Source organism: Corvus cornix, chromosome Z (genome assembly GCF_000738735.6).
Source record: "Corvus cornix cornix isolate S_Up_H32 chromosome Z, ASM73873v5, whole genome shotgun sequence".
NCBI classification, from domain to species: domain Eukaryota; kingdom Metazoa; phylum Chordata; class Aves; order Passeriformes; family Corvidae; genus Corvus; species Corvus cornix.
The window spans coordinates 44,184,463-44,210,826 of NC_046357.1; the positions used below are offsets into that span (position 1 = coordinate 44,184,463).

Sequence of the window (26,364 nt, forward strand, 5' to 3'; positions counted from 1 at the left end):
TATTTACTGCAACCATTTAAAAAAAAAACATTTGTTTATTTATAACATACAAGACAGAAACCTTTTATAACAAACCTGGTCCTTAACAGCAAAAAAAGAAAATATAAACAAAAGTTAAACATATTCACAATCCAATAGCCTCTATTTTACCATCTGATGTACTTAAAAATGGAAACCAGAAGATAAATTAGGATTTTTCCTTAAAATGGAACATATATGTCTGCATGCATGCAGATATTTGGAGAGACAGTCTCTGCATTTGTCCAGATTTTTGACAGTGTCATAATTCTGCCACAAAATACAATCTAGGACTGTCTCATCCTTAAGAAACCCTGGCAAACACAGTGGTTGTATACCAGTACAGCCAGATTTTCCAAAGCTCTCTTCACTCATGTACTTGCTTTTTTGACACAGAAAACTCATGCTCCCAGGGGCTACAAGTATTTTCACACTAATCTCATGAATGGAAGCAAGATTTTACTGCAAGGCCTTTCAGTAGGGTCATTTTTTAAATACTTGTATACTATCACAGTATGTAGAGTGAACAAAGACATGATTTTAATGACATTTTCCAATACCAGCACAGTGGAAACTCATCTCCATGTAGGTAAGAACCAGGCCCATCAATAACAGTTTTCTAGAGCTCCCAAATTCGTCTCCTTTTTACTTATTACAACTTAGCTAAAATTTCTACTTACTTGAAACACAGACCTCTTATCATATAGGAAGTCTGCTGCTGCAGATCCTCTATATTACGACAGCATTAGACAATAAGAATTTTTTGTACCACCCAAACAACCGAATTACTGATCCAAATTGTACATGCCAAGAACATACTGAGTAATGAAGACAGCACCAAGGAAAAGAAATATTTTAACAACTGATACAAATTATTTTACTAAAACAGTACCAATAAAATTCACTCCAAGAATAAGTAGTTATACCTGTCTTGTTGTGGTTGAGGTTTCCCTTCCATTGCAGTGAGAAGGGTTGGAGCCAATTCACATTGTTTTTCCACAGGCAGACGGGGGTATCCCATCTTAACATAAATTATGGTAAAATTCTAAAGGAGTAGAAAAAGCACACAGTATTGCAGCAATGCAAAATAAGCATGTGTTCCTTAACCTCTTCTTGTATCTCGTTTCCAATACCCAATTGTGTAACACAACATACAAGAAGACGAATTTCTTTTGTAAGACCAATTTCTTGTCTAAGATTTATCAGACTGACAACCATTAAAGCGGAGACTCAGCAAGGACTACTCAGAGTAGGTCTTGCTGGGCCTCGACTTTAAAATGCAGAAAAAAACAATGAAAAAAAACCTCTCTGGTTTTCCTTTTCCATTGCCAATTTCACCAAAAGCAGTTGCAACTAAGCAACAGCTTAAAAGAAAGCAAATGTAATGATCTCTCTTACCTATTTCTGAAATAAAATAGACAACAATATTGAACAGATACCAAGATAGCAGCATAGACAAAATCTCTCTTGAAAACATATTTCTAAATCACCATATTTAAAAGCTGCACATGCAGTTAAGAGTCCAGTGACAGGAGAGCACAGCACAGCAATAGTGAACACTGGACTATTTAACTGTTATCCTGCTCATCTAAATCCAGACAAGAACTGCAGAGATAAGAGTTGTGTTCCACAATCTGGCTGAAAGAAGTGCTGAAGAGGAGTGCTGTAGTGCACTGCACTACTTTGTAGATGGCACTTTAGTTAAAATGCTATGAAGCCTTACGACACAAAGCAATGTGCATCGCTGAGATACACTAATGAAAATACATTTTTGCCAAGTCCAGCCAAATGCAGAGTTTGTCAAGTATGTCTTTAAACAAGATAGTTTGTTTTGCTCTACAAAACACAGGCACTCCAGAAATCTTGGTCATTTCTAAAAAGTGAATTCCAGATAATGCCACTTGCTTAGGACAATCTAAGATTACTTTTATGTATGTCACTGCTGTTTAAAGTCTAAATATTTCTCCATACATTTCTAAGATGTTATGTTTTCAATTTAAGCTACAAACAAGACTGAAGAGTAAAACAAGGAAGTACAAAGTTTCCCTGTGAGTTAATCACTTCTGTTTCATAATGATGATTTTCAACAGATCTACCAAAACTGAAATGCAAACCGTTTCATAGTTTCAGAAATACATTTAAAAACTTTCACTTTTTAAATTAGATGAAATGAAATAATCTATGAAAGTTTCCCTGTCTATAAAATAACATTTTTTCACCTTTTCTTGCTCAGATAAGGTCCTGATCCTAAAACCACATGGAAATACAGGACCTCATGTGTTTAAAGAGATAAAGGTGTTTTACTTAAAACTCTTATCCTGGAGATATCAAGACAAGGATTGATAGCTGCTTGCAAAATGCAGCTTTCACCAATGAACACCTTTACAATACAAGCAGTGACAATGCATGCAATCATGACATATCAAGAGTAACTGTCAGTACTTGAACAGCAAAATGCTTTATGAAACTAAGCTTCACCCACGCTAGACTATAAAACTGAGTACAAAAAAAGCTCTTAAAACATCAACCTCATAACAATTACAAACTTGCTAGGAAAACTGACAGAGCTAAATACAGGACTTTAAAGAATATTCTTCTTCCTAAAGTAAAGCAGCAAACAGTTTCAGAAGAACAGCCACTTACAGTGACAAAGGACACTGCAGAAGGATCTTGATATTGAACTAGCAATGTCTCTACTGGAAGCTGTATTTTGGGTCGACTCTTAATGCGCTTATTCAGATGAACCAGCAGCTCCATGACCTGACAGGGAGAAAAAAGAAAAAAAAATTGAAAGAACCACCATTAACGTTACTACTTTGTGCTTCAGTCATCAAGCTCAGTCCATTAGGCAGGCTTAGTATAAGCAAATCAGGCCTGATCTAACTGATTATTTAATCCATAAGGAAACAGCAGCCATCACTTATAGTATTATCTTGAAACCACTCCAACAGGTCTCAAGCCACTGTTACGACAAACACACAAGTCCCAAACCACCCACAATCAATAACATCCATCAACAGAAATATCAGAAAGAAAGGATTACTGAAGATGACCAGTTCTTTCCACAGTTTGCTTACTACCTGTCAAAACTGACTCTCGTTTGGAAATCTGCATTGCTGCTCTGTATTGAGCTGCAGAATAACTCCAATTCACAAAACAGAACAAAAAAAACAAAAAAAAAACAAAAAAAACAACAACAACAACAACAAAAAAAAAAATCCCCACCCATAATAAAATTACCAAATAAGCGTATGAGAACTTTTTGGAGCAGAACATTACAGAATTGAAATCCTTCAAACAAGAGGAGAAGCCAACAGGAGTGCTGTGAATGTCAAGCAGAAGTGATGTGCAGCCCTGCCTGGGCAGGCAGAGCCCCAGCAGCAATGCCAATGGGAACAGGCAGCTGCTCGAGCGGGATGGCCCTGGGCTCTGACAGACAGTAGCTGAAACTGTGGCCAGAGTGCATTGAAGCAAGAGAGGTGCACCATGGTATTCCCTCATGATGAAGACTATCAAGTAGTGAAGTTGGGGCCCAGAGGGTTTGTACGGTCTTTATCCTCAGACGTTTTTCAAGACCCATTTCAATAAAACCTTAACCTTCATCCTGAACAGAGCTTGTAATGGACTGTTTTAAACAGGAGATTGGCCTGGAGACCTCCTAAGGTCCCCTCCAAAGTGAATTATCCCATGATTCTACAATCACATTAAGCGGTTTCTTAGCATCAGCAAAGTGTCATTTGTAAATCCCCTGAAGGAGGTATCATAACTGAATGCAGGAAACTGAAAAACTACAATCTCTACTCTGGAACAACTATCCATTCTGAGAAATCACAACATCTGCATCTTGCTTGCAAACTTTATCAGATTCCCAAAGAAGGTGGTGCAAAACAATGGAAGTGATGTTAGATGAAGTGAGTTCAGTTCCAGTAAAACCAGTCAGAGCTCATCCTAGGTTCAGGTTGACTTCAAGCAATTCAAGTCAAAAAGACAGGGTGTCCTGTGTTTTTGATCACTGCCTTGGTCAGAGTATGCTGAAAAAGCAGCTAAAACTGCTGTCACTGAAGTTTGTAATAGAAACTGCAGAACCGTATGTATGCTGAGCTGCATATGAGCAGAGTCTTGGACACCATCTTTACATCTACTCCCTGACAAGGTATCAAACAAAAAAATGTCGAGCTATAATTCAGAGAAACGGCAGAGCTGACTGCAAGAATGTGATTGAAATCAGAGATAAACTGACAAACTAAGTAACACTGACAGCTATCAAATTTTGCTGCTGTAAATTTATTGCAACCATTGCAAATTCATAGTATTTTAGAGAGGAAAAAACCCTGTCTGCAGAGATCTCTTTGAGAAAGGGTAGGAGATACTAAGACAGAACTTGAGAAACATGTTCAAATTACCAATGCTGGCTGGTAAAAAAAGACATGGCTGGATTTGGGTATGTGTTAGGGTTTAGCTCATATCCTGCTTCTCTAATCATTAATGTCAAATAAGTGCACTAAGGATCTCATCAGCAGCACTCTTCAGACCTGACTCATGCAAACATCTGCACTTTTGACTTCTTTTGGTTTTGCTGGCCTCACATGGGCTGCATTTAAAGCGACAATGGTATCCAGTCTGGCACAAAGGCTGCCATTGTAAAAATACCTCTTGGAGTTCATCTGAAGAAGCAGAGTTGAATTTACCCTGGATTACTAGTTCTTTGTGTGACACCACTAAGATAACTGTTTTTGTAGAAGACATCCTAGAGTAAAATTTAACCCATTTGCCAAACTGTGGCCTGAAAAGGGATTACTTCTTCAGCATAAATGGATTAAGAAGGTATAGGCATTACAAGTTTATCCCCATAGTTAGACTACATCCTAGATCTGAAAATGTATGAGGGCAATGAGTTCAAATTACTGAATGTTGCAGCAATAGTGACCTAATAATCATAAATTGAAGGGCAGCAATAAAACCAACAAAGGAATACATTAAGGCAACAGGAAGAAAAATTAAATTTAATTTCCCCTTTTCATTCTAGCAGTAAGTACAAGCTTGAGGACAAAGTTAGTCTGGGGAGTCAAAGTAAAATTAGAACATTGTCAATCCTTCTGGTGTACTTGTGAACCAAACTATGCTTCTAAAGTTGGGTGAAAGAAGTCCTTTAACAACTGTAATGCTCTACACTTAGCAGTATACTCACAACAAATGTTCTTGTTTGCTCATGTCTATACTATCAAAAGCTACACTGTCAATTCAATTAAAATTTTTAAACCATAGTTAATTATATTGGCACACTTTTTTTATTGTTGGTGGTGGTGGGTTTATGGGTTTTTAACCACAACAATCACTGCAGGAGAGGGATATGACATGGGGTGTCAGTTTTGTCACTGCCTGTAGATAGTCACTGGGTTAATAAAGAGTTTGCCTTTCTCCTTCCATTCTATTTCATTTATTAGCATTAGTAGATCAGCTTTCCAATTACCTGAGTGCTCATGTTAAAAAATACATGTTTTCACTTTGCTTACATTGCCTTAATGTGATTTAAGCTGGTGTTGAACAACAGGCACATTTTTAGTTATCCACTAGGCAAAAACCAGCAATGGAAAGTTAGATATTTGAAAAGGCAGCAGAATTCTTAGCATGTTTTCCCACCACATTAACAAAGTGTAAGAGCAAGAAGATTGACAAGCTCAGTTCCAATGTAAGTTATGGAAAAGGGCAACATGCACATTGAAGAGATTTACTTGCAGGTTATACACTACACAGTAAATGTTCACTGATACCTTTTAGAATAAAAAATTGACAGTCTCTTTGTCTCACTGAAATTATTTTGCTATGTGAAAAATATCAAATAAAAGAAATTTAACATATACAGGGCCTTCTTGCTACATTTTGAATTTATTAAGAAAACAAACAGAACACTGAAAAAGTCAAATGCCCTTCACTGACATGGCAAGGGCAGAATTCAGGGTGATCTACACAGCTGCAATGAATTTGACAAATATCAAGAAGTACATGGAAGTGCTATAATTCCTTATATTATTATCATCTGGTGTGGATGAAAATTAATAGTTTAAACACCTGAAAGGAAGAAGAAATGCATTTTATTTCATTATTCACTTTAATGTAATAACTACTAACCGTACTACTACTACAACAATACACCCTAAGTATGCTCTGTGATGTCAAGAGGCCTCTTAAATTTAATTTTCAAAAGACTAGTCCTCCCCCTTTCCTGAATCTTCCAACACTCCAAAATAACTGACAACACATTCCAGCTTAGAGAAAAAAAATCATACAAAAATACCCTCAGAAATTTCACCAGCTGATTAAATGCCTTTCTTCACAACTTCAAGCACACATGGTAAGCAGGTATTCAGAAGAACACCCCATCTGAGTTGGAGTATCTATCTGTCCCTCAGCATAGTGGAATGGCCTGACATCTATGGATCCACTTCAATGTAATCACTCTTAGGACCATGTTTTGGGCAGAATTTTGTTAAAAAAAGATCTATGTTACAGTTACTTGCAGGCTCTGAAATCTACTTATAAATGCAGTGACATTCTGATTATTTCCCTATTTCAACAAGACACATGGATTTATGAAAAGTTTCTTTTCCACCACTAACCCCCAACACTTCATCTGCACTCTGCTCCAAAATGTTCCAGTTTACTCCTATTACCAGACCTAAAACCTAATGCAGGGAACTGAATTCCCCAGTTACACATTAAATTCCACCTCTAAAACTGCTTTGGCTTTCTCCTATGCCTGGTTACAGGCAAAAACCAAAGAGTTTTAGTCACTCAGGTACACATTAAGGTACCTGAATAAATGCTGTGATAAAGCTGTCTTCTGTACCAGGGAACTGAATTTTTTCAGATAGGCACCACATTCCATTCTCAAAATTAGTTGGTTCTTGCTCTTATTCCAGTTATCAACCAAGTGAATGACATCAGTAAGGCTTCATGCTATTCTGTGCATAGAAGCAAGCTTGCTTCACATGTGCCCTAAGTCAGGAGGAAGCACAACAGCCCTGGAAGCCAAGGGCAACTGTCCCTATGGCAGCAAGCCTTGATCCCAAGGCTAACTCTGTCAGAGCTAGCTGGCCTCAAGTGGAAACAACTGCAGCCTCCACACATCTGCAAAGCCTGTGCTAACACAAGCACTGACTGTTTTGTTTAAACTCTAACAGGTGTAATGAACCAATTCTCTATTAGGGTCACAATAATTTTTCCTCAAAGAGTAGTTTTCTCCACAGAGAACATCCAAGAATAGCAAATCATGATACATCATGGGCATCTCCTTCTCCCTGATCAGGATAATGTATCTTTATGGTAAACTGAACCCTTACCTTTTTGCGAACTCCTTCCTGTGTGCTGGACAGCTTGAGGAGAACAGGGGGTAGGAATTTGGAAATAATGTTCTGTAACTGCTCATCTGTTTCTGCATGGCCAAGACGCAAGAACACACGCTCCAGTTGATCTGCAATTAATTAAAAAAAAAAAAAAGAAAAAGAGAAACCGAAACTCAAAATTCCTGTAGCAAGAAAGCTTTTTCTGAACATCCCCTAATGGACTTACAAGAAATGCTGCACAATGTTATTAGAGTACTCATATCTCAACAGCACTCATCACAGATTTTTAACTCTGAGAAAACCAGTTATGGTAGAAACCAGCCTGATAGCTTCCAGTACTAGCCTTCACAAGTACATGGAGACCACTCCTAGCAAAGACAGAAGTAATTAAGGCTGCCTTTGCAGGTACAGTTCACACACCTGAAAGCACAAGAAACAAGCTAGAGTGAAAAATCAATTCTTCTGAAGCTCAAGACTACTGTTACAGGGTAAATTTGACACTCACAGGTTTGGGTTACAGGAGTATTCATACAACATCTTGACACAGGCTAACTGGTCCAGCGCTGGTCCATTAGGGCACTTAGGTCTCCCAGAAAATCTGAACTAATGTTGGCTGAACCAGTTACTTGTTTGTTATAATTAGCTGATCTGTTTTCAAAAAGATGGCACTATCATCAATAGGAGTAAGAGCACAAGCGTGAAATGCAGGACATGCTGTTGTGATGCTATTATTGCTCTACGAAGCGGCTGGAGTGTTTTAATTCACCTTCCTCTGGCCAGCTGATCTACTCCCCAAACCCAGAAAGGAACAAACAAAAAATCGTTTCAAGAAAACAAATTACACCACAATCTTCTGTCAACAGAAGCTGATGGTTGGGGACCATTTTTTTTAATAAAAAAGGTTAAAAGTCCTTATTTTAAGTGCCAGAATGCAGCTGCCCCAACAGCTACACCAGAAGCAAAGCAAAGCCTCCCCAGCAACAGCAGCATTCCCAACGGCTGGAGTACGAAGACTTTGTGCACAGGATCAGGAGCATCTGTTTTTCATCCTGCAGCAATGAAGGCCAGACCCACATGCAGCAAGGAAGCAATGACCCGATGCTTTTGAAGGGCTAAAGGTCTTAAGACATCCTACAAGGAGGAAATAATTTCTCCAAAGGCTAATCTAAAGTGATCTATAGCAAGCTGAGATTAGAGGGAGACCAAGGAGAGACCTCCTTCAGCAGAGAAGGATCATCAAGCTGGCTGTAAAGGACCACAGTGGGGAAAAAAAAAAAAGAAAAAAGGCACTGGTATAGGGCAGCGGTAAAGACTGAGGTGAATGGATATGGTTAGAACCAAAGCGATCAAAAGGGATGTTGAAATGCAAATGCAGCTCTAACCAGCAAACCTATGACGATTTAGCTTCAGAAGCCTTTACTGTCCTATTTTAAAAACCTGTGCTATCCCTGCATTCATAGCACCATTCCTCCTCTGTCAGAAGCAGACTTAACATAAACATACATTAAACATACTTCCAAGATTTCATTTTCTGCTGAGCAAATATGAGCTGAATGGACAGAGCACTACAAAATTTTACTCTCAAGGAAATTACAAGCCAAAACTCTACAGCATCTATAGTGTAAACTGAGACACGAGTCAATCTCATTTCAGACAGATTTCACAGACCACTCAGGTTGTCAGCTAGTCAATGGCTTCATGACACTTACCTCATATTCCAAGCTTTTAAAAAATCGTGACATTTGATTTCTTTTCACCTTCCTTTTCGTGCCATCCTTCCCCCATCCCAATGATCCCCCATTCCAGGACTTCCTTGGTGTCTTGACAGGCAGTAAGGGACTACTGAAGTCACACCAAGCAGTTGAAATAACTCAGTGAATAAAACCTATCAAATCTTTCCCCTTGGACCTAGAACTCCAGGAGAAAACTGCAGATCCATCATCCTCAAGGAAATCAACCTAAGAACCTTCTCAACACGTTCTTTCCCATAGCAACAGATCAGACACAAGTGTAAGGAAACACAACTGAAGTTAGTTCTAAAGCCATTTGTTGGTAGTCACCGGACTACACACACACCTTCTGAAAGGCAGAGAAACCCTCTTGCATGTGCACTCAGGAAATGTAGCAATGCACTGAATTACAAGCGCCTGCCCCATTTCCAGCTTCCTCCATTATTCTCTTGTTTCAAGCAGCAGCAACCAGAACGGCGGACACAGTAATAGTACCAACAATAATAGTAAGAGATAAGGAGGACAAAAAGCTACCTACTTCTTTACGCTGCCTGTGAGACAAATTTGTTACTTTTCTCATACCTCCGCTGCAAAGTCAGTTAAGCCCTAATACTGTCATCATATGTTCTTCCCTTAACCATAATCATGACAAGACTCTTCAGCAAATTCAAGGATACTGGCCATCTGGATGAAGTTAAGAAACTGGTCAGGAGTTTGTCAGAGCACTCTCCCATGCTGCTGATGCAGACTGTATCCATAGCAGTGGGACAGGAAAACAAAGAGCTATAAAACCTCCCAAGTATTGTACATCAAACATTTCCTCCACGGTTTTTATTCTACTAACAATTAAGACCATTTTTCAAGCTGACAGCACTCATTACAGGAAAGCATAAACACCGGAGATTTAAAGCACCACACACAACGGCCCAGGAAAGTAACTGTGGATGAAGTATCTGGGTCTCAGATGCTGTGTCCTATCTCTGTGTGCTGCAGACCTCCTGGCTGGCATGGGGAAAGTGTCTTTTCATTCTTTATGTCTCTTCACAGCCTCCACTCAGCCTCAGCCAGCAAGCAGACCACTATGCACCAGATATCAAACAAGACAGTTTGCTTGCAACTGGTCTCACTTACCCACATCGTGCATTTCCAAAGTTTTTAAGTACAAAGCTAAAATCTTCTCTCTGATTTTACAGCCCCTACTGCCAACTAAGAAACTGCACAGTTGCAATTTTAGGAGCTTATCTGATAGTAAAAATAAGTAAAGCAAGATGTCTAACTTGCTTTACTACATACCAAGGAGGGTAGGAGGGGGGTGGAAAGGACAAAAACTGTTTGGAAAAAGCCTTAGCAACTGAAAACTAGTCTTTGAAACATCATATGTATGCCACAGCTATGACAGTTAGCATTTTACTATGGATTGAAAAACATAACACAACAAAGAATAAGGTGCATGAGTAAAAAAAAATCAGTAACTAGTTTTACTTTTAAAATACATACAACTAAGTCCATGAAGAATTTGAAACAGTTATTCATGTATTCTGGCACAACCACTTCTTTTCATGCTGCTGTGTAGTACTTCCACATAAAATGCCAATTTTGTGGCACTTTGTTCAGGAAAAAAAGGTGTTTACAAGAAGACAAAGATAAATATGGAGAACTGAACAACAGGCATTGCATATGAAGATGACATCTCCTTTTGTAAAAGAAACAAAGGGGCAGAAAAACAAGATATATCTTTGTATCCCTGTTTCCAATAGCAGTGTCTAATTTGTGTGAACTGACATGGTGTATTTGGAACCTGCAATTCCCAAGTTACCATGGCAATGCAGCTACCTATCTGTGAGAAAATGCATGTTTCACTTCTGGTTCTTTCCAATCTCCATTTAAGACTACAAGAGGTATACAGGTTTCAGCACATAACAACCTTGCAAAGACAAAAAATAAAGAAATCGCTTTCCAAACACAGATAATGGATAAAAATTCTACAAAATGCCACACTGACAATGAGACACTAACTTTCAAATCCTGCAACACCATCCATAAAAGGGTCAGAGTTATTTTAGGTTTTGTTACTTCAGAACTGACCTTGCAATCACCCAGGGTAACAGGAAAACCCCACAGCCTGCTCACAGACACAATGTACCCTTTCCTTCCATTTGGTGTATTAACATGGAGTTCATCTAAGAGAACTGAGAGAAAGACACAAAAAGGATAAAAATATGGATAAACAGTGAAATAGCTACCTCAATAAAGCCAAGAATTCAAAGGGTTTACCCTCATTATTTTAATTTTTAAAGAAAAGGAAAATGCCACTGTTCATCTGTATTTTTATTACAGAAATCTCTCAGTTCAGCCAAGCACAGTTACATTTCGAATCAGCTCCCTCTGGCATTTACAGACATTATGCACAGCAACACCAGGTATTCCACACAGACCCCTCAGCAATGCATATTTGTGTAGCAGAGTATCAAGTAAAACACACACCCTTCCTTTAATGAAAACTGACTCAAGAAACTGCTGGGGCTAAGACATGTCAAACTAGCTGTACTTCATAGTTTGACTGATAGCCACAAAACATCTGAGGAACTAAAAAGAGTCCTCTTCAAAACAGAGCAGAGCATGGGACAGCAAAATTCTATGCATGAATCTTCACTTTCCTGAGAAGTATCTGTTTGACAGATTGGTGGAACTCCTACAATATAAATAATTTCTACAACTGTTTCAGTAAATCAGACAAAAACCCCAGAAACCCTCCTCTATTACCTGAACTCTGTAGCACCATTACATGCACAAGCATCCCCCCACATTTTCTCCAAAGGGCCCTACATCAAATAAAGAGTCCTGCGCACAAAAGCATTTCAACTTCACCTCCTGGATGGCAGGGGTAGTTTTAGGGGCAGGTTCCTGCTAAAGCAAAAGCTCTAACACACCCTTTTGTCTCTCTAGAACTAAGCAATTGCTTCTGCATTATTCCACATGCAGAAGAAAGAATAAAGTTCTCATCTGCTGTGCAACTACTAAAATAGGAGTCAAATTCCTGTTCAAATGGTATTAGACTCTGGGAGAAAATATATCTAGTATGATTATAGCAGCAAACAGTGAGTCAGGATTTGCTGGTGCTATTCCTGTCTCTACCAGTAACCCATTGTGTGCCTACAGCCAAAAAACTTAAGGGAGCATTTGTACAAACAGGCCATTCACCAGGCTGTTTTACAAGATCTGACTGGAAAAGGCTAGGAAGGCCTGTTGGAAAAGGGATATATTATGGTTTTTTCCCATCCAATCCTTTCATTTTATAGAAAAGCTTATGTGAAAGCTTGAATAGTACACCAGAAATCAAATAATTTGGAATATGCCAGGCACAGGTTCTCCATTTGAATGTATGACTACTATCACTCAAGACTAACTTGTCTCTCTTGCATCTGAACTCTTATGGCATTAGGGCCAATTTACTGATTTTGCATTATTTTTTAAACTGCCGTATCTTACGCTGCCATCAAACAACTTGTCCTCTAAAATGATAAGCATCCCTTACACAGCATTTACACAGTATTTCTGTGTTTGACTGGGGCTATAGATGAAAGCTTCCTACAGCCGTGTAAATATAAAGCAAGCAGACTTCGTTTTTCAGTCTAAAACTAATGGTAATTATTATTGTTATTTTAGGACTAGCAATCATCCTATAAAAGAAAGTATTTATTTCCAAATATGCTGAAATTTAACTATTTGAATATATCAAAAGATGGCAAGCCCACATAGAGGCTTAGTTTCCCTCTCTACATTAAGTTAATCTTTTTTCCATTACCTTTAATTATTTTTCATTTAAATTACAGTACTTTCTATTCAGTGACAGAGGTACCAGGAAAAAAAACCAAACTAAACAAAAAAGAATTTCCAAAAATATATTCCTCCCCCCACCCAAAGAAAAAAGATTTCTAACCCAACCAATAAAACTCCCTCATTTTTGAAGGATGCAGTGGTCAAATAACCTGAATGACATTATGTAATTATTAATGTGAATCTCAGTCTAGGGACATTTGTCTTTTTAGCGCAGCTTAACAGAAAGGGCTGTGTAGCAACAGGCACATGGCTGAGGACCAATTTTTTGCAGGATCAGATTTGGAGCCTGGAAAGCTAGATTACACACAGATAAAAGCCAAGGAGTTACACGGAAGAGATCTCACACTGACTGGTTTCACCAAGGGGAATCACGTTCTCGTAAAATTAACAACAGAATCTCTTAGATGACAGCAGCAGTGAGAGCTTTCACTGTCCTTACAGCAATTTATCCCAGTTGTCAATGGAACAAATAGCTTGGCATTTGGGTCCTCCAGTTCTAGGATCAGTACAGGATCAAGATCCTCCTTTACTCCACCATGGATCTTGGCTACATAAGGGACATCCCCACCATTATAATACACCTTATTCCACTCAGCCTAGTTCCAGTAACACCTAACAAAGAGCAGAATTAGGATGTTGTTACATACAGAAGCTCACAACAACAAAAAAAACCCCAACAAACAAACAAAACAACAAAAAAAACCAAAAAACCCCTAAGAAACATTACACAAAAATGCCTTAGTACTGAAAGCCAACAGTGCTCAAATATGCTCAAAGTATTTCTTCTGCCCTTCCTCTCTGACGACTGCCAAGTACTATTTCAGGGTAACCAAAGGCCCTCTCATTTGGCTGAGTCATATGTTATCTTGCTATTAATCCTTCACAGATAAGAACCAGCTCTATTCCAGGACAGGAAAAGCAAGGGAAGAAACCCGCTTTTTTTGAAGTTCCATAGGCTTCTCCAAAGACCAGCTGATCGTGTGCTTTCCCAGAGTCACTGAGAAAGGGTTTTGGAGGTGACAAGAAGACAGGGCCGAGCTCCCGCCGTCTCGAATGCTCGGCGGCAGCGGCACCTCCGGTCATGTGCCGAGCGCCGCAGGGGCGGCCGCGATGCGCCCTCGTACCCACCGCCCGCACAGCACCTCAGGGGGCTCGGGGAACCCGTCCTGGACGTGCCAGCCCGCCTTATATTCACACCGCTGCTGTGGTTCAAACGCGGCGGTCGCACAATGCAGGGCGAGAGCAGCAACGGGCAAAGGCGGTGCCGCTTGTGCCCGCTCAGGAGCGGTGGGTGGAGGCCGCTCCCCCTGCGCCGGGGGTCCCGCCGACCCCAGGCTCCGTCCCGGTCAGGACGCAAGGTCACCCAGCCGGCGGGGGACTGCGCAGCCCCCGCTGCCCGCGGTGGGGCCGGGGATGCGGGAGGCGCCGCTGCTCCTGGTTTCCGCTTCCCGAGATGGCCGCCCAGGGCCGAACCGGCCCCGCTGCCGTCACCGCCCGGCCAGGCCGGGGGCCGAGCCCCACCGCAGAGGGGACCCACTGCGGCGAAACCCCGGCTCGCCTGCCCGCTCGCTCGCCCGCCAGCCCCCGCTGCGAGTCCCTGAGCCGCGAGCACTTACTGAGCTCGTCCTGGGCGGCCGCGGCCATGTTGCCGGCTGGGGAGGGAGGGGAGGCGGCGAGAGACGCTCCGCGCCTCCCACCCCTCTCCGGCACCGGCACCGGGCCGGCGGCCGCCTCTCTCCTCCTCCCCCTCCTCCCTCTCCTCCTCTTCCACCTCCTCCTTCTGCTGCTCCCTGCGGCTTCCCTCGACAGCGGCAGCGACCGCTTTTCAGTCACCGCCGGTTTATATTTAGAGAGAGCCGCCGTCCCCACCGCCCGCCCCCGTCGCGTACACGGCCCGGCCCCGCCGCCGCCGCCCCGCCCGGCGGGCCCCGAGGAGGAGGTTTACGGGGGCAGCACTGACCGGAGTCCGCGCTGACCTCCATGGCTGCCGCGCCGGCTCCGTGCTCGGCACGGCGGCGCAGGGACGGGACGGAGCGGCGTGGGGCGCCCCCGCGCGACCGTGGGTGCGCCAGCAGGGGGAGGGCGGCGAACCCCGCCCACCGAGCGGCACGGCCACGCCCACCGCGCGGCACGGCCACGCCCACCGAGCGGCACGGCCACGCCCACCGAGCGGCACGGCCACGCCCACCGAGCGGCACGGCCACGCCCACCGAGCGGCACGGCCACGCCCACCGAGCGGCACGGCCACGCCCACCCGCCGGCGCTGCCCCCCCGGCCTCTGCTCCAAAGCCAACTACCGAAGGGACAAAGCTGCTCCGTGGAATTCCTCGCCTGCCGTTCTGGGGTTGCTCAGAGAGACCACCACACTGCGTCTCTCTCCCAAACTCTGCGATGCCACATGTGATCTCTGTAAGGAGCATCTTGGCAAGATGCCCCAGCCGAGGCGTCCCTGGGGCACGTCTGGAAGCAGACAGCTTGGCGCCCGTTCCCCAGCTCCCTTACTGCTTCTTGCAGGTGGCACGGGGGCAGCTCGTGACGTCTCCCTAAAGCTCCAGGGCCAGTCCCAGGGAAGACGTGAGTCCAAGTGACAGGTGTCAGAGGACTAGCTTGTTTCTCGAGTCAGGAAAAAAAAGGTGACAAAAGCTTCTGAGCACCATTTTTACTTCATTTGTGTAATGTGTCTGGCTGAGCTGGAGTTCATTTCCCCCACAGCAGCCTTCACCTTGCTGCACTTCGCAGTGATAGTTGGAAAGGTGTTGATAGCACACCAGTGTTTTGGCTATTGCTCAGCAGCACCAGCACAGCATCAGCGCTGTCTCTCCAACATTCCTGCCTCCATCAAGGGGCTGGGGGTGGGCAAGGTCCAGGGAGGGGTCAAAACCAGGCCAGCTGACCCAAACTGACCAAAGCAATAATCCATGGCATATGATGTCAGCTCAAACATAAAAGCTGACAGAGGGAAGAGGAACAGGGGGTATTCGTTTTTTACAATGCTTGCATTCCAGAGCAACCTCTACACATCCTGAAGTCCCGCTGCCCAGGAAGTGACCAGACATGGCTTGCTGATGGGAAGTAAAGAATAAAATTATTTTCTTCCTCTTTGCTTGTGCGTGCATAAATTTTTGCTCTTGCTTTCGTAAACTGCCTGATCGCAATGAACAAGTCATTTTCCATCTTATTTTCTCTCCTGTCCAGCTGAGATGGGGAAGTGATAGAGCAGCTTGGCCACCCAACCCACCACAATTTTTTAAGGTCAGGGTCTGAGGAGTTGACTCCCAGTCTCCAATGCTGAGAGGCTGGGCTCTAATGAGCTGCAAAGAGGTGGTTCTTTTTTTTTTTTTTTTTGAGGAAGCAGATTTGGGACCCATCCACATCTGAAGGAAATGATCAGCATTTATTAATGCAGAAAGGAGACAGGCAGAGAAGACCAGCCACATGGGAGGCACACTCATTTCTAGCTTTAAGAACAGCACATGCTCTCTCATGAGCTGAGCATTTCTGTGGTGAGTACTTGCAGCATCAAGCTCATATCTGGCTTCCCTCGGAAAGGTCAAACACTGAGGTGATGTTCCTGCTGGTTACACCAGAGAAGAGATGTAATCCTCCTTGCCAGGAGAAGTCTTTGGGTAGAGGACATCACAGGTGCCAGACCTGCTATCAAAGCCACCATTTCAGGGAGCTGTCCATACAGAATCACACAGAATCAACGAATGGGCCAGGTTGGAAGGATATCTGGTCCAACCTCCCTGCTCAAGCAGGGCCGTCCCAGAGGACATGGCACAGGATTGCATCCAGACAGTTCTTGAATCTGTCAGGTGAGGGAGACGCCACAACCTCTTTGGCAATCTGTTCCAGTGTGCAGTGGCCTGCACAGTAAAGAAATTCTTCCTCATGTTCAGGTGGAACCTTGTCACCCTCTCGTAGGATGCTTCTAGACATTGATGAGGTCACCTATCAGTTGTGCCTTTGGGCAGCAGAAGGAGGAGTGTTCCCCACGATTCCATGCCATGGGTGCACAGTTCCCAGTGTGGGACTGCCAGTTAAATGGCGTTGGACCCCACATGACAAGTGGCCAGACCCTGAGCTCTGCCAGGAGCAAGCCTAAACCAGGTACAGGCTCAGGAAGTACTTCAAAGGTTTCTTCCCTGGAAGAATCACAGATTCATTAGGGTTGGAAGGAACCTCTGGAGATCATCTACTCCAACCCCCTGCCAAGGCAGGGTGACCCAGAGCAGGTGACACAGGAATGGGCCCAGGTGGGTTTTGAATGCCTCCAGACAGGGTGACTCCATGACTTCCCCAAGAAGCCTGTTCCAATGCTCTGCCATCCTCAGTGCAAAGAAGTTCTTCCTCATGTTGAGGTGAAACTTCTTGTGTTTATGGCCTCTGCTTCTCATACTATCGCTGGGCACCACTGAAAAGTCTGGCACCATCCTCTTGATATCCACCCTTGAGATATTTCTGTGCATTAATGAACTCCCCTTTCAGTCGTCTCCTCTCCAGACTGAACAGGCCCAGCTCCTGCAGTCTCTCCTCATGAGACCTTTGTGGCCTCCTCTGGACTATTTCCAGTAGCTCCGTGTTTTTCTTGAGCTGTGGAGCTCACAACTGAACACGGCACATCAGATACGGCCTCACTAGGGCAGAGTACAGGGGCAGGATCACCTCATCGACCTGCTGGCAATGCTCTTCCGAATGCATCCCAGGATTCCGTTGGCGTGGGTGCAACGCAAGGGCACACAGCCGGCTGGAAGAACGGAGCGGCAGTAGCCTGCGAGAAGTCGGGGACAAAGGACCCGTGCTGGTGCTCGGCGGGCTGAGCAGGCCCGGCTCCCAGCCGCCACCGCCCCCCGAGCGCGGGCTCTGTCGCGACCCGCCCCTGTCGCGCCCCCGCCCCCGCGCCAGCCCCGCCGCCGGCCGCGCGCACGGCGCGGAGCGCGGCCCGGCCCCGGCGGCGGCGGAGAAATGGCGGCAGCGGCGGCGCGGTGTCCGGGCGGGCGGTGGGCGCTGTGCCTGTGCCTGTGCGCGGCGCTTCTGCCGCGGCCGGCGCGGGGCCTCACCGACCGCCTCTACTGCGGCCGCCGAGTCTGCTACGAGGTGCTGGGCGTCAGCCGGCAGGCCAGCAAGGCGGAGATCGCCCGCGCCTACCGGCAGCTGGCCCGGCAGTACCACCCCGACCGCTACCGCGGGGAGCCCGCGGGCGGCGAGGGCGACGAGGGCGGCGGGGCGCAGGCGGCGCACGAGAAGTTCCTGCTCATCGCCGCCGCTTACGAGACCCTCAAGGTGAGAGAGCGGGACCGCCGCCGCGGCCGGAGCCGCTCCGGTAAGCAGTCAGGGAGGGGAGGAGAAACACCCCGAAAAATCCTCCTTCCGCAGCCAGCCCGAGAGTGCGGGAAGGAGGATGGAGTGCTCTTGAAAATCCTTCTGTGTCTAGAATTCGTTCTTTTTTTATGTACTTATTTATAACGAACCGACTGGGCTTTATCTTGGAGGTATACCTTTAAAAGTAGCAGTGACTCGAATAGCATATGGGATCTGTAAGGGAAGGCTTCTCAGGGCAAAGCATGTATGACTTGGCAAAGATGGAACCCAGGAATGGAAGAAAGAGACCTGTAAGTGTTTTAAGGCTACAAGGGATTGGAAAAGGGAACTTTTTTTTTTTTTTTTTTGCGGGGGTGGGGGGAAGGGGAAAACGGAGTTTGAAAGGAATGCAGTGGAGCCTGGCAAAATTAGATTTCCTGTCCCTCAATTATATGGGGGAAAATGATGAAAAACTCAGAGAAAATGAGAACAATGAGGTCTTGAATTGGCCTTCCATTGGACAGATTCCATAGCCCTGTAAACTAATTCCTTTAAGTTTTGAAAAATAATCTTGTAATAGGTTCTTCATCTGAAAATCTTTTCCTGAGCCGTACTTATTAACTCCAGTCCATCTGGACTTCCCATTCTGAAGTTAAAAAACTTACTCTGTGGATTTTAGTTGCTTGTCTGTTTTTCAGTTTTAAATGCCTTTGCACAGTGCTTGCTTACTGATTTTAAGACAACACATGTCATATGTGCATGGGCAGATAAGTGTGAGAACAAATTAATTGAGAATATGAGAAAAGGACAGATTTCCTCTATGTTTCATACTCACTTGGGCTGTTGCCAGTTTTACAGCAGTACGGCATTTAATGAGATGTAAAACACAGGTATAACAGAGCAAGTGAAAACAGGAATTTAAACCTGAATGAGTTCTTCATCTCATCCTGCAGGATGAAGAAACACGTAAAGATTATGACTACATGCTGGATCATCCTGAAGAGTATTACAGACATTATTACCACTACTACAGCAGGAGACTGGCACCTAAAGTAGATGTCACAATAGTGATCCTAGTTACGGTGTGTGCCATCTCCGTGTTTCAGGTAAAATTTCATGTTTACATCGTACTGCGCTGTGAGTTTCTGAACAAAAGAGAAGTAGTGGCAGTTCTCATAATGTCCCATTTAATGAAAAGTGTCAGTGAGGAGCCATGTTGCTGTATGCTGTGGTCCAGTTCTGTGTGGTGTCTGTAAAAATCCTGAAGTCAGAATGTACTGAGCTGGTTTTTGACTGCCCTTGGTACCTTGAACAAATGTAGAGATAAGTTTCTTTTAATTTTGTTGAGACAAGGTGCATCTTTTCTGAAGAATTTACTTGGTTCTTCCTGGCAGGCTCAGAGCAGCTCAGGCAGGACTAGTGCCCCAAGTAACATGTGTCAGTTTGCCAAGATGCATAAGTAAATTTTTAAAAAACAGACTAATAGCACACTGAATTCAAGACTCAATTCAGATGATAGGACTGAATATCAAGAGTTTATTAGTGTGTGAATCTTGCATTGCGGTGTATTTTAAGCACCACATGGATGAAGTCCAGGAGAGAAGCAAATTCAGTTCAGCAGAATTTACTCTGAAGGTGGTAGGTCCAAGGCCAAGAAAACAGACTGTGTTTTAGATGAAAAAACTTGTGCTGTTCATGACACAAGAGGAGGAAAATGCGTAACTTCTCTTCAGGATCTTTTGAATCACTGGTTCAAAACATCATTAAAAATACTCAAGAAGTTTAAGGGATGAAGCTTACACCATGGTGCAGGTACCTCAATGTTTAGTGGGATATTGGAAGTTAAAATAAAAAAAAAGTTGATCAGAATTTGAGAACTTAGAATAATAAATTCCAATGGCATATTCAACCAAATACCTAATTTCTCTTCAGATTTAGTTCCAATGGCAAAGTTCCATTTCACATCTTATTTCTTATTTTGTCTGTAAGTGGAGACACTCACTTTCCTGGAGTGCAACTGCCAAATGGTTCTAAATTCAGTGTGAGTGTCAATGTAAACTGGTTTGCCCATCTTGCTTTCTCTTGTTTCTGCTTCTTGGCCTTTGCTAAGGTTGTGTAGTGGGCTTATGTCTGCACTTTCTCTTGGTAAATGGTGTGAGATGTATTATTGTTTAAAAAGTTCTGTCAGTGAGACATGCTTGGGTGTCCCAAGAATGAAAGCAAGCTGCTAACTTTTTCCCTCTTGTGCTAGTCTAGTTTCTTCCATGTTTTCCATGCCTCATCTCACGTCATTTACAGGACACTATATGGGAACAACATCAGCCCTCAGCTAGGCCTTGGGCTTCTTCTGTCTTTAGAGGGAAACATTCTCAGCATTGTGCTGTACAGGGCTAGGAGTTGGACTTGATGATCCTTGTGGGCCCCTTCCAGTTCAGGATATTCTATGATTCTGTGTTCACCCAGGCACTATATTTCTGATTTGTTGTTTGGGGTTTTTTTCCCCACTCCTTTGAAATCCAGAGGGCAGCTGGAGATCAGAGAGGCATGTTGAGTCTTGTAAAGTGGACACTGCCAGACTTATGAGATTGTCACATACTTAGTCCATGTTCAATGAACTGTTTTAAATGAGTAACAATGTTATACTTAAATGTTTGTATACTAGCTGCTTTATTTATAAGTATAAGAAGACGGGCTTCTGAGAATGGCTGGCACAGCCTGGTATTAACTTGCATGAGATTGCCATCTTCTCAGAAGCAAAACCGTTCAGAACAGTGTCTGCTTGTCCTTCCTAGTCATTGTAAATTGCTGTGAGACACACTTCTATACATCTGTTTTCCAGGTGCTTCACTGAATCTGGAGGGATGATTATAGCTTCTGTAATACCACAGAAGTACTGGTAGCTTCAGTTTGTACCGTTACTGTAATGTAACTGTAGTTAAAAGTGTGTGACAGCATTACTTTTTTCTTTTTCTGGCAAACCCCCAAATAGGAATGTGTCTGTATAAAAACATGGTTTTTACTTTTACTGTTCTTAAATTACAGTTCTTCAGCTGGTGGAGTAGTTACAATGAAGCTATCAACTACTTAGCTTCTGTGCCAAAATACCGTATACAAGCTACTGAGATTGCCAAGCAGCAAGGTTTACTCAACAAGACTAAAGAAAAAGGCAAGAACAGGCGGTCTAAAGAAGAAATCCGTGAAGAGGAGGAAGAAATTATCAAAGACATTATTAAAAATAAAATAGATATAAAGGGTGGTTATCAGAAGCCCAAGATATATGATATCCTTCTATTTCAGATCCTTCTTGCTCCTTTTTATTGGTGCAAATACATAGTTTGGTACTGTTGGTGGATTTATTGTTTCACTATTAAAGGGCAAGAGTATGGTGTGGAAGAGAAGTTGTATATCATACGAAGGTACATGAAAATGTCTCAGTCTCAGTTTGACAGCCTGGAAGATCATCAAAAAGAGACCTTTCTTGAACGGCAGCTATGGATACGAGAAAACTATGAGGTGGGTAATGATAGTGAAATTGGCCGGGAAATAAACTTTCTAACACAATTTGAAGTATTAGAAAGCATGCATTCATTATTACAGCACTGGACACACCTGGAGCATATAACCTCTAAGCAAATATGTGTTGTGAAACTTTACAAGAGGGTATTTATTCCATCATGATCATACATATTCATTACAATATTCTTCCTAGCTAATACATAAATGTCACTTTTCCTAGAACTAATTTGCATGCATCTGACTCCTACTGGAAGTCTTTTTATGGTTCTAGAGGGCCGTCTGAATGGGTCTCTGTGGTTGTATTCACTGAGTGCTTCAATATTTCAGGTGACCTTTCCTTGAACTTTTTCTTTGGGCATGTGCTGTTCCTTCTTGTTACATGCCAAAACCCCCGACTATATTCCTCATTATCTGTTCATCCACTGGTTCCAGCTACTTTTACATACATTTATCTTTTTTTGCTAATTAGTCTATCCAGCATCTTCAGGGGAACTGGAAATTTCTCTTCTCTATGTTATTTATCAGTAGCCTTGGTGGAAAAACTGGTGTTAGTTATCTAGCATTCCCAGAGCAATAATAACAATGTGGTATGACAAGGTTATTATGGTAGGTTGAAGGCTATTGTCTGTTCTCCACGCAGTAGTAATTTGTAATAAGAATTACCCAGATTGTCTGAAACTCCTATTTAGTCAGTCTTCTAAGCTCCTATTTCCTGGCTCAGGGGGCTTTGATTGTTTGTTATTGTTTTGGTTTGGTTTTCCCAACTGTTCTTTGATAGTTCTTTGGCCTGTGGTGAGTCATGGACTGTTCTTGCAGTGCTGTACACCTATTCAAGTAAGGATGGCATGAAAAACATCATTGGGCACAACTTCTACTCTTACCATGAATAGTCAATAAATCAATACTCAGTACTAAGTAGTTAATATATAATTTTTAAGAATTCTGTGAGAGCAGAGAAAGAACATTAGCCACAGCATAGAATTTGCAGTCCAGAATGATTTGGGATGCTGGAGCATGGCAGGTTGACAAAACCCTTCTGTTGTTCCACAGAGGTGCATCTGTGGGCCATTTGGTGTGAGGTTTCTAAAGAAGAACATGAGAATATGAACTTGGTCTGCTTAAGGGGAGGAGGAGGTCATGCTGCTGTTCTGCATATGGTGGGAAAAGAAATGGGATCATGGCAGGACACCAAAAATAAGAGAATGTTTCTTCAAAAGCAGGCAGGGGTGAGTTACTCTACAAACTTGAAGAGGAGAATAGTAAAATAGGTACTAATGTAATGAAAGGATTAGCTGCCAGGTAGTATACGTGTTCAGTTAGGATGGGTTTGCTAGAAAACAGTCAGGAAGTCCAAAGGCCGAGTAATGCTGCTAGTCAAAGCAGATGTTAAAGGAAAAAGATTGGATGGATATCCTGTCGTAAAGAAAAAAATGCTCTGGTGTCTCATCCATGCAGTTTTTAAGTAAGGATGTTTTGGTCACTGAGTGTGAAAGAGCTGTATTTGCCACAAGTGAAGTCTGTTTAGCTCACACTTGTCTCCTGTGGTGGCCAGCACTTGATTTTTCCATGATGAATACATGAACAGCTGCGCCTGTATAGTAATATTTATCCAACATAATTTGCAGCTTTGTGAGTTTATGAAAAGGAAATGGTGTCTTTGTAGGTAATTGCTTGTATGAATTTTTACCTAGTCACTGGAATGCATTAAAGTTTTCAGTGTCTGCTGTGCCATCTGGTTGTGAGTTCATCAGTACATGTAGAAGGTGGTAGAAGAGGATTTTTTTGAAGCCACCTGGACTCCTGCTTATGCTAGTATTACTGGAAATGGAGAATAATCATGCTTTATTCTCTTCTTTTGCTAGCTGTGCTTTTGTGTACCACTACCATATCCTTACTTGAAACTTAGTAATGTATTTTCAAGGCTGAAAAATATGCTGTAGTGTTTCTCCCCAAAAGCTTGTCTGTTCCTTCATGACTGGAGATGTCTATCTGCATATTGTTCAGTTTTCCAGGATGAGAAAGACCAGGAATTCAATACACAAGTGCATCATGGAGCTCCACAATATTTTTGCTGTTTCCTAATGATTTTTTAAACCTTTATGATCACTGAGCATTGAGTTTGTGTATTTGTGTAGCCATCTATAATACAATATTTTTAAAATCTTGTTCGTGCATAGCAGAACTCTAAAGTTAGTTGTCATTTGAGTCACATGAAACCAAGATGATAAAATCATGAATGGTGTTGAGATATATCCCAGCAGCATCTACGTAGACTGCCTCCCAGAATAAAAATGCAGATGCTATTGCTCTTTTTTTTGCCTTTTTTTTTAAGATTATTGACTTTGCTGATAACTGTAGATTCCATTACAATGACACCATTTCTTGACAGAATATAATAGTTTATCTTTTAGTACTGTAAATACTGGATGCAGATATTAACTTCATTGAGAACCCTACTTAGGAACAAAAAGTTCCGCAGCAGTGTTCTGTTAGATGATGATTTTGAGAAGGGAGAACAGCTAAAATGAGGAGCTGAACAGCTGCATTGAACAGTGTGCTGAAAGGGACTCACAAGTTTAGATTTTCAGAACATTAGACATTGCTTAGTGTGTATTTTCTTTTGTTGAATGCATTGAGCATCTACTTCTTTAGCCAAAAAAAAGAAAGTTTTGGAGCTTACAGGAAGATAGTTCTGCTCAGCAAAAGCATGAAGCATCTTGGGCTGCAGGTGCTCCAACACTGTTTCTTGGGGTCTGCTTCCACGCTGCAATCCAGTCTTTGGTGAGAACAATAAGCTGGCAAATGATTGAAGTATAAACACTTAACACCTCACTTGAGGCTCTCTTAAGCTGTTTCTTCATCCTTATTAAAAACTTCTGTCTGTCTTACCAGGTCTATAAACGAGAACAAGAGGAGGAGTTAAAGAAGAAGATGGCCATGGATCCCCGGTGGAAGAGATACCGGAGGTGGATGAAAAATGAAGGACCTGGAAGACTGACTTTTATTGATGATTGAAAGTTGCTGAACAAAATGCGTGCTAATGCTGAAAATGATTCGCAAAACTTTTCATCACATCATTCAGAGTTTTGTCTGCTGTGGCTTAGCAGTGATTTAAAACTCAGGAACTGTTACATCAGGCCGAAGCATAATACAGGTTTACCATTTTTATAAATCAGGCCTATTAAACAGGCTCAGCCTAATGTATATATGCCATTCACTTGGGGATACCAGTGTGGAATTCATTATTCCAAACAATGTATTTTTGCTAGATACTTCATATTCATCATCAATGAAACCATAACTCTAGCCTTTCTGAAAATGTTTTTAGTCCAAACCAAACATCCGGGTTTTCCTCTTTAAACCGAAGGGTTCCTGCAAGTGGACACTGAAAATGCTTGTAAAGGATTCCAAACCAAGGACCATTTTCTGTTTTCCTCTCTTTCCCCCTACTTTTCAATCTGATTTCTAAGATGCCAAATTGGTTTTTTTTCATGTAAACAATATGGGGATTATACAAGACTACTGCTATTCCTGCTTCACTTGGAAATGGATTTTATTATTTGTGGGAATAAATGATGCATGATTGTTCATCATCGTGATGCAAACAAGCCTTAATTCTTTGTTCTACAGAGCAATTCATGAAATAGTATGCTTGGATATTTTGTGTTTTTTCATTTTGTACCTTGGGTTATACCTGCTTGTTCAGAACAAGTATACCAGTGAATATTAGTCTATTAAATGTGACATTTCTTTCACCAAAGTATTGGTTAAAGGGAAAATGACCCTTTTGTTAAAAAGGGCAATTTTGATGCCTTATGTAAATAAAAGTTTGTATATGCAGACTTAATTAGTTTTAAATTCTAAATCTTAAGTATTCATTACATTTATCTCTTCTGATCAGACCTCTGCGTACTTAGAATAAATAATGCATAACAGCAGTCTGTGGTTTGCGCTATAATAGCCCAGGTCAGAGAGTTTCTGTGATTTGCTGGTAAAAGGGATTCTGTTACCTTACTCCTCTTCAGTAATTTTACTGGGGAAGGACAGATGGGAGCATAGTCGTTCTTCTGTCATCACACCTGTAAAAATAAGTTCCTTAGAAGGGAACTGATGAAAACAGTGCCTTGTTAGCTGCCTTCTGTGGAGATGGGTTCTGGGAGCGCAGGTTTTGAACTTGCTACTCCTGACCTTTTGCACATTTTTGAAATGTTGTTTCAGTTTTCTGTTTAAAATAACATTCAAAAACATGTGTTGTGGTTTTAAGCCCAGCTGGAGATGGAACGCCTCGCAGATGCTTGTTCAATTCCCCTCTCTTTTCCCCCCCACACTGGTAGAATGGGGACAAGAGTCAAAGTAAAACTTGGATGTTAAGAATAGTTTAATAATTGAGAATAAAGTAGAATACAGTAATAATTGGAAATAATAATAATGATAATAAAAAGAAAACAAACAAGTGATTCATGATGCAATTGCTTACCATCCACTTACCACCGATGCTAGACTCCCCTTCCTGTACCCAGATCAGCTGGCCTGCTGGGTAACCCCCCAGTTATATACTGGGCATGATGTTCTCTGGTCTGGAATATCCCTTGGGTCAGTTCAGGTCACTTCCCCCA

The 26,364-nt window shown here is 42.5% G+C and overlaps 2 protein-coding genes across 4 annotated transcripts in view; one reads left to right on the forward strand and one right to left on the reverse strand.

Moving 5' to 3' along the window:
- Positions 1-14,991, reverse strand: part of ECPAS (Ecm29 proteasome adaptor and scaffold) — a 60,359-nt gene extending 45,368 nt beyond the window's left edge. The window contains exons 1-4 of one of the 3 annotated variants that reach the window (XM_039566644.1): positions 14,892-14,991; positions 7,359-7,489; positions 2,662-2,778; positions 945-1,063 (exon numbers count right to left, since the gene is read on the reverse strand). In XM_039566644.1, the coding sequence (XP_039422578.1) occupies positions 945-1,063; positions 2,662-2,778; positions 7,359-7,489; positions 14,892-14,913 (389 nt within the window). In that variant the 5' untranslated portion in view covers positions 14,914-14,991. Of the gene's footprint in view, positions 1-944; positions 1,064-2,661; positions 2,779-7,358; positions 7,490-14,547; positions 14,656-14,891 lie in introns of those variants that run through there. The other 2 variants (XM_039566643.1, XM_039566645.1) reach the window with 2 other exon arrangements.
- Positions 14,992-17,896: 2,905 nt separating this feature from the next.
- Positions 17,897-25,595, forward strand: DNAJC25 (DnaJ heat shock protein family (Hsp40) member C25). The gene is made up of 4 exons (XM_039567295.1): positions 17,897-18,214; positions 19,186-19,338; positions 21,275-21,745; positions 24,641-25,595. Exons 1-4 carry the CDS (start codon positions 17,897-17,899, stop codon positions 24,761-24,763), a joined length of 1,065 nt encoding a protein of 354 aa, XP_039423229.1. The 3' UTR covers positions 24,764-25,595.
- Positions 25,596-26,364: the final 769 nt, after the last annotated feature.

What these genes read in the sequence shown, in the direction of transcription:
- DNAJC25 (XM_039567295.1), top strand. Translation starts at nt 17,897, where the DNA reads ATGGCGGCAGCGGCGGCGCGGTGTCCGGGCGGGCGGTGGGCGCTGTGC. An exon ending in CCGCTTACGAGACCCTCAAG is followed by an intron (nt 18,215 to 19,185) that starts GTGAGAGAGCGG and finishes CTCATCCTGCAG; the next exon opens with GATGAAGAAACACGTAAAGA. An exon ending in GTGCCATCTCCGTGTTTCAG is followed by an intron (nt 19,339 to 21,274) that starts GTAAAATTTCAT and finishes CTTAAATTACAG; the next exon opens with TTCTTCAGCTGGTGGAGTAG.